At 37.2% G+C, this 13,815-nt stretch overlaps 1 protein-coding gene across 2 annotated transcripts; it reads right to left on the bottom strand.

Moving 5' to 3' along the window:
• Positions 1–2,679: 2,679 nt before the first annotated feature.
• LOC137065492 (uncharacterized) lies at positions 2,680–10,213 on the bottom strand. Of its 2 annotated transcripts, none has more exons than XM_067437159.1 (11): positions 10,193–10,213; positions 9,959–10,013; positions 8,070–8,134; positions 7,929–7,964; positions 6,346–6,631; positions 6,067–6,203; positions 5,945–5,977; positions 4,855–5,140; positions 4,541–4,683; positions 3,118–3,160; positions 2,680–2,950 (listed from the first exon to the last, which is right to left on the bottom strand). In XM_067437159.1, the coding sequence occupies exons 2-10, from the start codon at positions 9,967–9,969 to the stop codon at positions 3,120–3,122; spliced, it is 1,038 nt and encodes a 345-aa protein (XP_067293260.1). In that variant the 5' UTR covers positions 9,970–10,013; positions 10,193–10,213; the 3' UTR covers positions 2,680–2,950; positions 3,118–3,119. The 2 variants fall into 2 exon arrangements, with proteins under 2 accessions (XP_067293260.1, XP_067293261.1); XM_067437160.1 differs by having other exon boundaries at positions 2,680–2,946.
• Between the last annotated feature and the right edge of the window lie 3,602 nt (positions 10,214–13,815).

Here is a 13,815-nt window from a genome sequence, read left to right as displayed (position 1 = left end):
AACTGGTGTTCTGTGATGGGTCTAACGTTAGTGATCATTTGAACTGGTGTTCTGTGATGGGTCTAACGTTAGTGGTAATGTGAACTGGTGTTCTGTGATGGGTCTAACGTTAGTGATAATGTGAACTGGTGTTCTGTGATGGGTCTAACGTTAGTGATAATGTGAACTGGAGTTCTGTGATGGGTCTAACGTTAGTGATAATGTGAACTGGTGTTCTGTGATGGGTCTAACGTTAGTGATAATGTGAACTGGTGTTCTGTGATGGGTCTAACGTTAGTGATAATGTGAACTGGTGTTCTGTGAGGGGTCTAACGTTAGTGGTAATGTGAACTGGTGTTCTGTGAGGGGTCTAACGTTAGTGATAATGTGAACTGGTGTTCTGTGAGGGGTCTAACGTTAGTGATAATGTGAACTGGTGTTCTGTGAGGGGTCTAACATTAGTGATAATGTGAACTGGTGTTCTGTGAGGGGTCTAACGTTACTGATAATGTGAACTGGTGTTCTGTGAGGGGTCTAACGTTAGTGATAATGTGAAATGGTGTTCTGTGATGGGTCTAACGTTAGTGATAATGTGAACTGGTGTTCTGTGATGGGTCTAACGTTAGTGATAATGTGAACTGGTGTTCTGTGAGGGGTCTAACGTTAGTGATAATGTGAACTGGTTTACCCTCCAGTGAAGCATCAGGTGCTCGTGTCAGAGAAGAGCTGTCTATACCTTCACCAGTCAGCATTTACATTAAAGTACACACCTCAAAGTGTTCATCACCTCTTAGAGATGATGGTGTAAACGCATGAATAAATAATTTACAAATCTTTATCACCCGTTACAAATGATCTGCACACGTATACAAGGCATTTACAACGCTTTCTGCGTCCCCTAATCTAAAGTGTTGACTATTTATCACTTGTAAATATTTTACACGTCATTTGTAGATATTTCTCACCCATTGCAAATGCGTCAATTGATTGCTACAACAAATGTAACATTAAATGTGAAAATTAAATTCTGCTATTCCTCACCTGCTGCAATAGAAATGTGTAAATAGGTAATTCATCTAAATACTGAAAGCATTTAACTCCAATTCGTCACAACCAATCCCTTCCCTAAACCTACCCATTTGTGTTTTAAAATAAAAAAAAAACAGGCAGATACGACTGCAGGAACAATTTATTCAAAAAGTAGAAATATTCCAAGTGTCCCGAGGCCAAACGATTGGTTTGCGTGAAGTAAATCCCCAGAAGCGATCAGCAGCGTCGAGTCCATCAACCGGCCGATGATTAATGATTAACACATTTCAAATTTTGCCACCCGGAACTTCCGGAAGAAACGTCACCACAGCTTTGACAGCATTGGCTGGCGTGTGTCTCGTGACCAATTGCGTCATTACGTTAGCTTTGATTGTAAAATGCCATTGGCTCTCGTGTGTCATGTGACCGATTGCGTCCTGCTAATAGTCAGGACAGGAGTATTATTTGAATGATATATAGGATAAATATGCGTTCATAAAGGGATCATTTCATAGATTAAAACAGTAAGATCAACTCTGTTCTTCACATAAAGATATCGTATGACTTCAGAAAACGTTGAATACAACATGAGCTAATACTTTTATACTGTTTTTGGTCAGTTTTTGCAATAAAAAGTAGCCTATTTATATTTATAAAATCATGTCTACTTTTACAAATGCAAAGAATTAAATGCGTCTTGATCTGATGCATTGGGATATGCATCAATACATTATATGGGCTACTCATCATTTACTAATGGTTTGATCATCATTTGTTCATGATTAACAATTTATTGAGATAATAGTATATTGACATTTTGTTGATTAATAATATATTAACTAGTAACTAAACCATTTACTAAGGATCTGTTTGATTATTTTATGAAATGTTTTTTTTTTTTTTAAAGATAGGCCTAACTTATGACAGATTTGTAAATCGTTACCATATTGATAATTTATGAATGTTTAGTCATGATTTGTAAATTATTAGTTTATCATTATCTAATAACTTTTAAATAATGTATAACTGAATCTACAAAACATACAAAAAAGTAACATTTATGAAATGCATTGTCATGTTTTGTACATCATTAATTCATTATTAACTAATCATTTGTAAATCACATATACCTGAATCTACTAAATATAAGTAAAATAATTAACAAATCACTCATTAATCATTAATGAACACATAGTCATGTTTCATAAATCATTAGTTAATTATTTACTAATCACTTGTAAATGACTTGTAACGGAATTTACAAAACATTTATAAAATGTTAGCATATCACTTGATAATCATTTATGAATGTTTTGTAAATGATTAGTTCATCATTAACTAATCACTTATAAATGACTTACAACTGAACGTTATTATAAAGTGTTACCCAATAATTTGCTCTTTATGAATTATAAATGTAATATTTATTGATTTGGTGGTAGTGTTGTTGATTCTGGGACAGAAGGTTGAACATCCTCATTCTGTCCATTGTTTTTCTCTTTCTCTTTTTTCTAAAATGTAAGTCTTTACTTTGTTACCAGCTCCTCAACCCTAGATGGGTAGCTTTAACACTATACCTCCTCCTCCTCCTCCTCCTCCTCCTCCTCCTCCTCCTTATTGGTAAATATCTAAATCAACATTTTTTGATCCAGAAACACACAATACATCATGCGATGCTGTAGTAATTTATTCATGTAGAAAGTAAAGATAAACAAATAAGGGTAAATACACACCCCTCTGAATCTGGTTCAGTTAAACAAAAAAAATAAAATAAAACAAAAATCAAACCTTTACTGAATGTGCACTGAAACTGATCTTTTATCTTAAGGGTAAAATTAAACCAATGAAAAAAAGTGCAACATTAGAATTACTCAGAAAGAGTAGTTTGGTATTTTGCTCGTAGGATCAGTGGACTGTGGTGTAACATCTCATTCCACTCTATCTGGCAATGAAAACAGAAAAAAAATCATTAAGACAATGTACACATAGAAAAGGTTTGGTTCTGGACAAGAAGTGCACGATGACGAAGAAGATACCTGAAATAGCTTTTAAATCATAAACACAGGAGATTGAGGAGAAGGGTAACCAAACTTTAGCATTCATACTTACATTTATCGAGGACAGGGAGAGTGTGAATCAATACAGCCCATCCCTTAAATGAACAGAGACAAACGAGATAATTAATGAACTAATCAACAGCAGAGAAAACAAGGTCACAAAGAGCAGAACTAAAAACACAAAAGATCAGACATGTGACACACATAGTATGTATGTATGCATGTATGTATGTATTATATATATACTGCTGAAAAAAATTAAAGAAACACTTTGAATACACATAAGATCTCATTGGGGAAAAATATGATGCTGGATATCTCTACTAATATGGACTGGGTAATGTGTTAGGAACGGAATGATGCCACATCGGTTGATTGAAATGAAAATGATCAATCTACAGAGGACTGAATTCAAAGACACACTGGAAATCTAAGTGAAAAAAGAGCAGGTTAGTTTATTTTGCTGAAATTTCAATGCAGCAACTCAAAATGGCACTCAGGATTTCATCCCGATACCTAATGCCTGTCAGGGTGCCATTGTCTAGCCTTTAGAGGTCTATGTGTCCCTCCATGGATTTGCCTTCTCAGACCATCACTGACCCATCACCAAACCAGTCATGCTGAATGATGTTACAGGCGGCATAACTACCCAGCTTCTCCAGACCCTTTCACGTCTGTCACGTGTGCTCAGGGTGAACCTGCTCTCATCTGTGAACAGCACAGGGCACCAGTGGCGGACCTGCCAATTCTGGTGTTCAATAGCAAATGCCAATCAAGCTCCATGGTGCCGGGCAGTGAGCACAGGGCCCACTAGAGGACGTCGGGCCCTCATGCCACCCTCCTGAAGTCTGTTTCTGAATGTTTGGTCAGAGACAGTCACACCAGTGGTCTGCAGGGGTCATTTTGTAGGGCTCTGGCAGTACGTATCCTGTTCCTCCTTGCACAAAGGAGCAGATACCGGTCCTGCTAAGTGGCTAAGGACCTTCTACTGCCCTGTCTAGCTCTCCTAGAGTAACTTTCAGTCTCCCAGAATTTTCTCCATGCTCTTGAGACTGTGCTAGGAGACACAGCACACCTTCTGGTAATGGCACGGACTGCCTGTGCAACCTCTGTAGGGTCCAGGTATCGCCTCATGCTACCAGTAGTTACACTGATCCTAGCCAAATGCTAAACTGGTGAAAGACAGTCAGAAAAGATGAGTTGGGGGGAAAAAAAAGTCAGTGGCCTCCACCTGTAAAACCATTCCTGTTTTGGGGGTCTTCTCATTGTTGCCCATCTAGTGCACCTGTTGTTAGTTTCAGTAACACCAAAGCAGCTGAAACTGATTAACAACCCCCTCTGCTGCTGAACTGACCAGATCAATATCCCTGGAGTTTAACTGATTTGATGCTTTTCTCTGATTAAAAAGTGTTCCTTTATTTTTTTGAGCTGTGTATATAGTATTTGCACACCGTCTCTCTCCTTTTATCACTCACCTGCATACACCTCGACCTCACACAGTGTGAGAAATTCCTTGTGGAGTAACTTGGGTATGAAAATATTGACATATCGACCCTTAATAGGGCTAAACGTAAATGTTTTTGACTCTCCGGCTGGAATGGACTCAATAGTTGCCGCTCTGTGAAGACACACAGTAACAGAGAAATAGAGATGGGCGTATCAGAACAGCATGAAGCATATTAAATATACTTCTGTCAAAGACAAGTTTGTATTAAAAAGATTCATTCCAAGTAATTGTATCTTATTTACTCATTTTCTAACCAAGTATTAAGAGAGAGACCATACTCACAGCTCATTATTGTTGCCATTATTGTCCAGCCAGTTGCCGATACGGATCTGAGCACCATTTATCCTCTCTGCAAAACCATCTCCTCGATTAGTGATGCGAACTCTGGTTACCACTTGTTCTTCCAGCAGGTCAACTCTCCACCAGGGGTTCCTCTCCTCTCTAGTATGACTGCATGAGCCACCATCCATAATTGAATTCCTGTTGCCATCAACAGCATTTTGAGCAGCTGCCTTGTGCCGCGGGTGTGTGGAAGACTGGACAGCTGTGCCTCCAAGAGCAAGATTCCCTGTTTAACATAAAATAATAAACAATTACTTTTTTCCTTATCTTTAATGTGCTGAAGTAAAAATAACGCTAAGCTATGTAATCCAAATGATTATTACATGTCTCTCTGAATGATTGTGATTGGTCAGTAGTGACATTCTGAGGTCAGATATTTCCAGATAGCGAGCGTCATCAGTAGCAGCGCTCTATAACAGAGAGCTCATCCGGTTTCTGAAGCCGGCCTTTCTTTGATGTTTCTTGTATCACACATGGACCCGCTCTCTCTCGTTTCATTCAAACACAACTGGTGCCAGCTCTGTTATGGTTTGTGATTGTATCGAAGTATTTTTAGTATTAAGAGTACTGTAGTGTTCGTCTTGTTGCCTGAATGATTGCTCTTGTACACAGTAATGGATTCTAAGATACTAAACAGCTAAGAATTAAATATGTTTGTCTCTCAACTCTATATGTCTATGTAATTATTTTAATTTACTGTACATGACTGTACATTATCCCTTAAATGTTTTAGTTTGAACTTGTTCGGTTGTCTTGGTGGGAATATTTTTTCTTCCTGGAAGCTTTGCATTATTCAAGTGAGCTCATAAAATATTTCAACTCAAATCAATATTTTGTATCAAAAATTGGTCTAAATGTATTATTATTATTTCTTTCTCTTTGTTTTCTTGTTGTTTTTCACTCTTCTGTATGTTTTGTATCAATGGTCTCTTACTGTGTATAAACTATTCTTTTGTTAATTTGCAATTTTGTCCAATAAAAAACATTATATATGTCACTGACAACATTCAAAGTAATGAAGAACACTCACTTGGAGCACAACCGTACGCTGATGGGTACTTTTCTGTTGATAAAATAATAACAATTATACACACATTAATAAGTACATAAAAAAATTATATCACAGAGTCATCTTCTCTCTCTGTCCCTTACCTCCAAACACCTCGACCTCACACAGTGTGAGATATTCACTACGCCCAGGAATAAAAATGTTGACATAATGCCCCGTAATAGGCTTAAACTCAAATGTTTTTGTCTCTCCGGCTGGAATGGACTCAACAGTTGCCGCTCTGTGAAGACACACATTAACAAAGAAATAGAAATGGGCGTATCAAAACAGCATGAAGCATATTAAATATACTTCTGTCAAAGACAAGTTTGTATTATAACACTCATTTTCTAACCAAGTATTAAGAGAGAAACAATACTCACAGCTCATTATTGTTGCCATTGTTTTCTAGGCTGTTGCCGATACGAATCTGAGCACCATTTATCCTCTCTGCAAAACCATCTCCTCGATTAGTGATGCGAACTCTGGTTACCTCATAAAATTCCAGCAGGTCAATTCTCCACCAGGGGTTCATTTCCCCATTAGTTTGACTGCATGACCCAACATTGAAAATTGAATTCCTGTTGCCATCAACAGCATTTTCAGCAGATGCTTTGAGCGTCTCATTTGTAGAGGACTGGACAGCTGGTGCTCCAAGAGCAAGATTCCCTGTTTAACATAAAATAATGAACTATTTTAATAACTTTAAAAAAAAAAACAACTTTAATGTGTTAACCCAAAATAATGGACAAACTAATGCTAAGATATGTAATCCAAATGATAATTACTTGGCTCTCTGAAATACTTGATTCTGATTGGTCAGTCATGACATTCTGAGGTCTAATAGGGCTGATAGGTCTTTAACTCATTTGGTAGCGATCGCATCGTTATCTTAATACCACAGGCCACAGCTACATTTTCATTAGCTATGCTTAACATGTTGATGTGGTGTCGGAGCACACTCCTCTCTTTCATGATCGCTCCTAATGTTTGCCTTTTATCAAATAAGAGCATAAGGGTTATGTAATATTTATCAAATGACTAAACTGATGATACTTGACCTCAAGGCTAGATTATTGTAATGCTCTACTGGGTGGTTGCCTTCACACTTAATAAACAAACTCCAGCTGGTCCAAAACGCAGCAGCTCGGGCTCTTTCTAGAACCAGGAAGTATGACCATATTAGCCCAGTTCTGTCAACACTGCACTGGTTCCCTATTAAAACTATTGCAATCTCAAAACTCTGACCAGTTGATAATACCTAGAATATCTAAATCAACTGCAGGCGGTCAATCCTTTTCCAATTTAGCACCTAAACTCTGGAACAGTCTTCCTAGCATTGTTCAGGAAGCAGACACACTCTGTCCGTTTAAATCTAGACTATTCTCTTTAGTAATTACTTTAGTCTCTTTACAGCATACACAGAACATTTATCATTTATATTATTCAGATCAGTTTAATGATTGTTAGGCTGCATTAACTAGGTCAGCCGGAACCGGGAACACTTCCCATAACACCTGATGTACTCGTTACATCATCAGAAGAACGGCATCTACCCTAATATTAGTCTCTCTGTTTATCCTGAGGTTTACTGCAGTCAGCCGTATCCAGGCCGGATCCAGATTAGATGAAGGACCTGCGCCTGGACACGACCACAACACATCCTTGAGGTGTGAGAAGAGACTGTGTCTACTAGACTCTCCTTTGTGACTTCAACAAAATGATCGGGAATGACTAAAACGCTGTATTATTCATGCCAGACATATAGTAAAACATACGGCCCCATAAAAAAACAAAGCAGCACATATACGTCCCATACTCTGAATTTGTGTACACCTACACAGCAGTGAGTAGAGAACATATGAACGAATGTACATAAAGACAGTTATCAAATATACAGTAAGAATATTATATGTGTGTTATATGTGTGTTAGTGTCAACATTTAAAGTAATGAAGAACACTTACTTGGACCACAAGGGCACGATGGCATGACGATCTTTACTGTTAATAAAGTAATGACAGTTAGACACATTATTAAGTACATACATTTAATCTGGTTACAGATTTTTAAATCCAGGTATTTTACTTGTATTATTCTAAACGTACCTGTGGGATCAGCGACGCACATCACAGTAAGAAGTGTTAGAAACAAAATCCCACGAACGGCCATCCTGATATAAGACACAACAACACATCACCTCATCTCAGCATATGAAGGAATCATTTTCAGTTTCTCATCCTCATTTAAACAAAGAAACTGGGGACTAACCTGCCTCAGTTCTTTGGATTTTAAATGTCTTTGCTGAGTTTGTTCTAGTTTTAACTTATATACTAGCCTAGAAATCTAGACGCACCCTAGCGGCAGCAAATTTAATCTGCCCGCAAGTGTCTTCTAGGAACTCTCAATACCCTTCTGAGCTGTATTCCCCTCACTCTGGACGGGCCAATCACATCGTGTATAGAGTCGGCGGGCGGGACCATAATGATGATGCCGTGTTGCGTTTGCGTGCTTCTAGTAAACACAGAAACTGGCGAACGGCGGCGGTCTTTCGAATCAGCTGTGACTGCGATTCTGGAAGACTTGGAGTTAAGCTTTTCTCTGAGAAAAGAACGGCACTGAAGTCCTTCTTAAAAAGGGAAGATGTGTTCGGAGCTTTGCTGACCGGATATGGCGAATGTTTAATCTATCAACGAGCTCTGTTTCACCTTTGTGCTCTGGTTGGTGTAGCGCTATCCTATCGCGTGCAGAGGGAGTTTGAAAGACAGCCGTTTATCCGCCCCTCGGATTGAGCCCTGTCTTTGGCGAGTTTCCAGACCAAACATCTTGATGTGGGTCTGGCTTGTCAGGCTACTTATATACACTACCGGCCAAAAGTTTTTGGTTGGTAAGATTTGTTAAATGTTTTTAAAAGAAGTCTCTTCTGGCCAAGGCTTCAATTAGTTCATCCAAAAATACAGCAAAACAGTTAAATTGTGAAATATTTGTACTATTTCAAATAACGTTTCTATTTGAATATGCAGTTTGTTCCTGTGGTCAAAGCTGAATTTATCATCATTACTCCAGTCTTCAGTTTCACATCACCATTCACTAATCATTCTGATGAGGATTTGTCAGTGCTGTCAGTGTTTAAAACAGATTATTTTATGAATACAAAGTTCAAAAGAACAGCATTTATTCTGAAATAGTAAACTTTTGTAACATTATCACTAGGTACTGTTCAAAAGTTTTTTTGAAAGAAGTTAATATATTTATTCAGCAAGGATGCATTACATTTATCAAAATTGACAGTATATACGTTCATTATAATGTTGATATTTCATTAATTATGATAATAGTTTTATATTTATTAAATGTTCAGTGTTATTTAATGCTTTTGAGAATAATTATCAACACTAATGTTTAGCCACATTTTGCTCTTTATAAAAGACAGATTGTCAATAAAACTGATTCTTGCTGAATGTTGTCTTGTCATTATTGGATTGCAGCGAGTGACACTTCTAGACTATTATATACTATATCTATACACCCTGAGTTGTCCAAACAAAAGTTTAGTTTTATTAGTAAAACCTCCTTTGCATATGATGCTCTCAGAGAAACACCACTAACAGCTTCTTCACTAACAAAGCCGTCTTTACGTCAGAACAGTTGCTATTAATCAAACGTGATTGGTTAATATTAAATGTGTGTGTGTTCAATAAGTAACAGTGATGATTTAATGGAATTTAATCTAGCTGCTCTTAATTATCTCACTTGGTTTATTATTTTGTGTTTTTTTCAAAATATGAACTTGACATTTACTCTGATATTATGGTTTTTAAAAAGGAAACATTCAACATGAATTAAAGAACAGTAGCGTTACAAGACTGAACGGCTTAGAGTTTTGAGATTATTGCAAATGTATCACTAATAAAACTGATCAACTGTATTCAATACATCTTCATTTCTATTATGACTATATCCTGGTGTAGAAAGTTCATAAACATTCATCACTCACCTGGAAATCATCAATGAATCAGCCTCACTGAAGACCTTCACAATTCAGCAGTTATCTGTAAATAATAAATAATACGTTTTATGTCATAAATAAATTACATTATTAATATTTGTTTATAAATAATCACTTTATTAATTATTTATCCAATAGATTAATCATATGAGGAATATCCTGCCCTGTCAAAACATTACAAACCAAAAATGTGCCATTAAACATATGAATATTAATACTCACCAGCAGTCTATGTAGAGGGTCTAGTTGAATAATATTGTGCTCAGAAATGATGCTCTATTTATTGGTGAATTAAGGCCCTCCTAACCAAAAGAGTCTTATCTGATATCAGTAAAATCAACATTAAATTGACCTATTACAAAAGATTTCCTGTTTTTTAATATTGTGACAGCCCTAGTTCAAACATTACTTTGGAGTTTGAACATTCTGACAGGCAAAGCGAATCGCCCACATGATTGTACACAAAATGAGGCTTTATTTCCGTGATCACGTCACGTGACTGTGAGACGATACACTCTCCGATACGGGGCTTGGAGATTGTGCTGTGTGCTTGATATGCGCCTCGAAGCTTCAGTGTTATTCGTAACATCACTAGCATGTTTTGTGAAGAGCGCAAACTGCAATCCAGGAGAGAGTCCAGAAACATTCAAGTTAAGACAAACACAATTCAGACAGGACAGCTTTGGCCAATACTTTGAGTTTATTGAAACTCAAGTTATCTTTGGTGGTATGGTTCCTTATGAGGGTTCCTGCTCCATAATTAATAGAACGTACAAGAGCTTTAGCATTACAGATGATTAACTCTGCAAATGTAAATTATTTTATTTTAATTATTTTAGATGAATTAGTTACGGTCAGACTTAAGTCATCTAACTTTTCATACAATTGATTGATGAAGAATATGATACAGGGCAACAACTCACTGTGTGAGGAAGCCTATAGAATGCAGTTAGAATGTCCCTAAAATTCAATATATGGGGCAAAAATGCCCAAGTTTTTGTCTCTGTGTTTTTACACTGGGCACGTTTGTTGTGCTCCACGTCAGATCATGATTGTTCCCTCCGGTGCGTGGATACACTGCAGGCTCACTCTCGCTCGTATCAGAGGTAAATAATCAACACTGTCATTTGTTTTATTGATCTAAATACATCGTCATCTGATAAAACGCATCCACAGGTTAAGTTTCTTGAGCACAGAGTCTGTGTTGCTTTCCCATTCCAGTGAATCATGGCACAGTTTGAGCACAATGAAATTTTAATTAAAAGTTTTAGAGAAAAACCCTGCATTCAATATCTCTCCAATGTGCTTTGTAAGTGAGATTGCACCAGCAGAGTAATGCTAGTACTGAGATGTGATAACTCCTCAGGTATGGTAGACCTTTCTGTTTCAATAGTTGTAATGTTTTATATCGGACTCAAGGTTTTTCCCCTTGCCATAGGGATCTTGATATAGTTTTACAGGTTTTCCTTATTTAAAATAAGGTATTTTACTTTAATTTTATGTTGTTGTTTTGTTTATTTGGTAGCCGCTGCTGTAAGTCATGTTATTTGACCATATATATATATATATATATATATATATATATATATATATATATATATATATATATATATATATATATATATATATATATATATATATATATATATTACATTGAAACTCTGTAATTCTGGCTACAAATATATTCTTTACAAGCTCATAGTCCCCCCCCCCCCCAAAAAAAAAAACATAAACTATCCATAAACTATTACAAACACACTAATGGCATACAGCCATCTCAAAGTATTGGTTGCTATATATTTAATCTGGTCATAATGTGCATTTGTTGTCTGGAGAGTGTGAGAGAAACCAACACTGAGACATTTTAAACTAGAAAAAGCAGAACAGGGTCTGAAAGGACTGGAATGCATCTCAGCATGTAATGTATGGAAAACACACATTAAATTGGAAAGTTTAGAACCCTCAGTTTGTCAAATGTGCATGTCTGTGTTGTGGAAACACCTTGTTGTGAGGTGCCAGTATTAACCACTGGGCCATCATGCTGCTGCAAGCACTTCAGTGTTGAAATGAATGACAGAAAATGCCACAGTTGTGTGCACAGCTGCATTTATGCATTAGAGTGGTTTTAATGGAAAGGCAAGGGATTGTTAAATGTAAATCTAATTCACAAGTTTAGCCAAACATGTACACACACTATCTCTTAATCTTATCTGATATCAGTAAAATCAACATTAAATTGACCTATTACAAAAGATTTCCTGTTTTTTTTGATATCGTGACAGCCCTAGTTCAAATATTACTTTGGAGTTTGACATGCAAAGCGAATCGCCCACATGATTGTACACAAAACGAGGCTTTATTTCGTCCTTGACCGAGACAATACACTCTCCGATGAATGAAATTAAATATTAAATTAAATATACTTTATTGTCCCTTGAAGGGAAATTCGGGATGGACTCCTTAGCCAGCATTTGAACAAACCTGATACATTATAAAATTTTACACAATAATCATTCCCACCATATATACCTTAAGCGAGCTCTTAACACATTATACTCCATCACGTCTATTGCGGTCTCTAAACTCTGGCCAGTTGATAATACCTAGAATATCTAAATCAACTGCAGGCGGTCGACACGTGTACACACACACACGCACGCACGCACGCACGCACGCACGCACGCACACACGCACGCACGCACACACACGCACACAGAATGTGAATTCATGAACCGTGACACGTATGTCATACTTCAAGATCTTAGGTCTGCTTTAACGCATACTGTGTTAATTATTAGTTGCTAAACAGTCACTAAACAGCTGCCATGAAAATACATTTATCATACAAATAATGTATTTTCATGCCAGCTGTTTAGTGATATTATTGAAGGGTTGTCAAGAAAGCTTTCAGAAGCTTTAGAAACAACCCCATTACTTTTTAATTTATGTTACGAATAATATTACATTTCATATTTATAATCACACAAACTTGCCAAACAGAGACATCAAATGAAAGCTCTGTTAAGAATATCCCAGTGTGGTCTATTTGACCAATATAACACTTTACAGTAACATAGTTATCAAAAGAATCAAAAAGATGGAAAAGACTCCTGCATCACATTCCTCTAACGCTTCATCAGCTCTTTCCTTGGGTTTTTTCTTCAAGATGAGAGCATGGCCAAATAACACTGTAATATGTCCAGGATGTGAAGATCAAAACATCATGCAGCCAAAACCTTGTTGATTCTACATCCTTTTGCATCCTGAGTGTGTATCAAACTACCTAGAAAGTAGGAAGTCTGATGACTCAACATCAGAGTTCGATGTTCATTCAATGACTTAATGTTGACAACAGAATGTTGATTTAACAAAGTTTCAATGACCTTTTGCTATCTGGGTTATAGACTGCGCTTCTCAGCGGCAGTAGTGGCTCAGTGGTTCATGTAGGTTGGCTACAAACCGGAAGGTTGGTTGTTCGATCCCCGGTTCTACCTGACCAAGTGTCGAGGTGTCCATGAGCAAGACACCTAACCCCAGCTGCTCCCGACGAGCTGGATGGCGCCTTGCATGGCTGACACCGCCGTGAATGGGTGAATGTGAGGCAAGATGTAAAGTGATTTGGATGGCCATAGGTCTGTTAAAAGCGCTATATAAATGCAGTCCATTTTACCATTTACCATTCTTGTCTTCCCTGCCAATTCGACAATACAACTTAACCATCCAGCTAGGTTCATCTCTGATCACCCTTTTCACGGCATCTGTTTAGTGATTCTTTATCAACTAATAATGAACACAGAGTATGTGTTAAAGCAGACCTAAGTCCTTGAAATATGACATACGACCCT

The sequence above is a fragment of the Pseudorasbora parva genome, chromosome 25, assembly GCF_024679245.1.
Source record: "Pseudorasbora parva isolate DD20220531a chromosome 25, ASM2467924v1, whole genome shotgun sequence".
Classification (NCBI taxonomy): Eukaryota; Metazoa; Chordata; class Actinopteri; order Cypriniformes; family Gobionidae; genus Pseudorasbora; species Pseudorasbora parva.
This window is presented reverse-complemented; position numbering and strand designations above follow the sequence as displayed.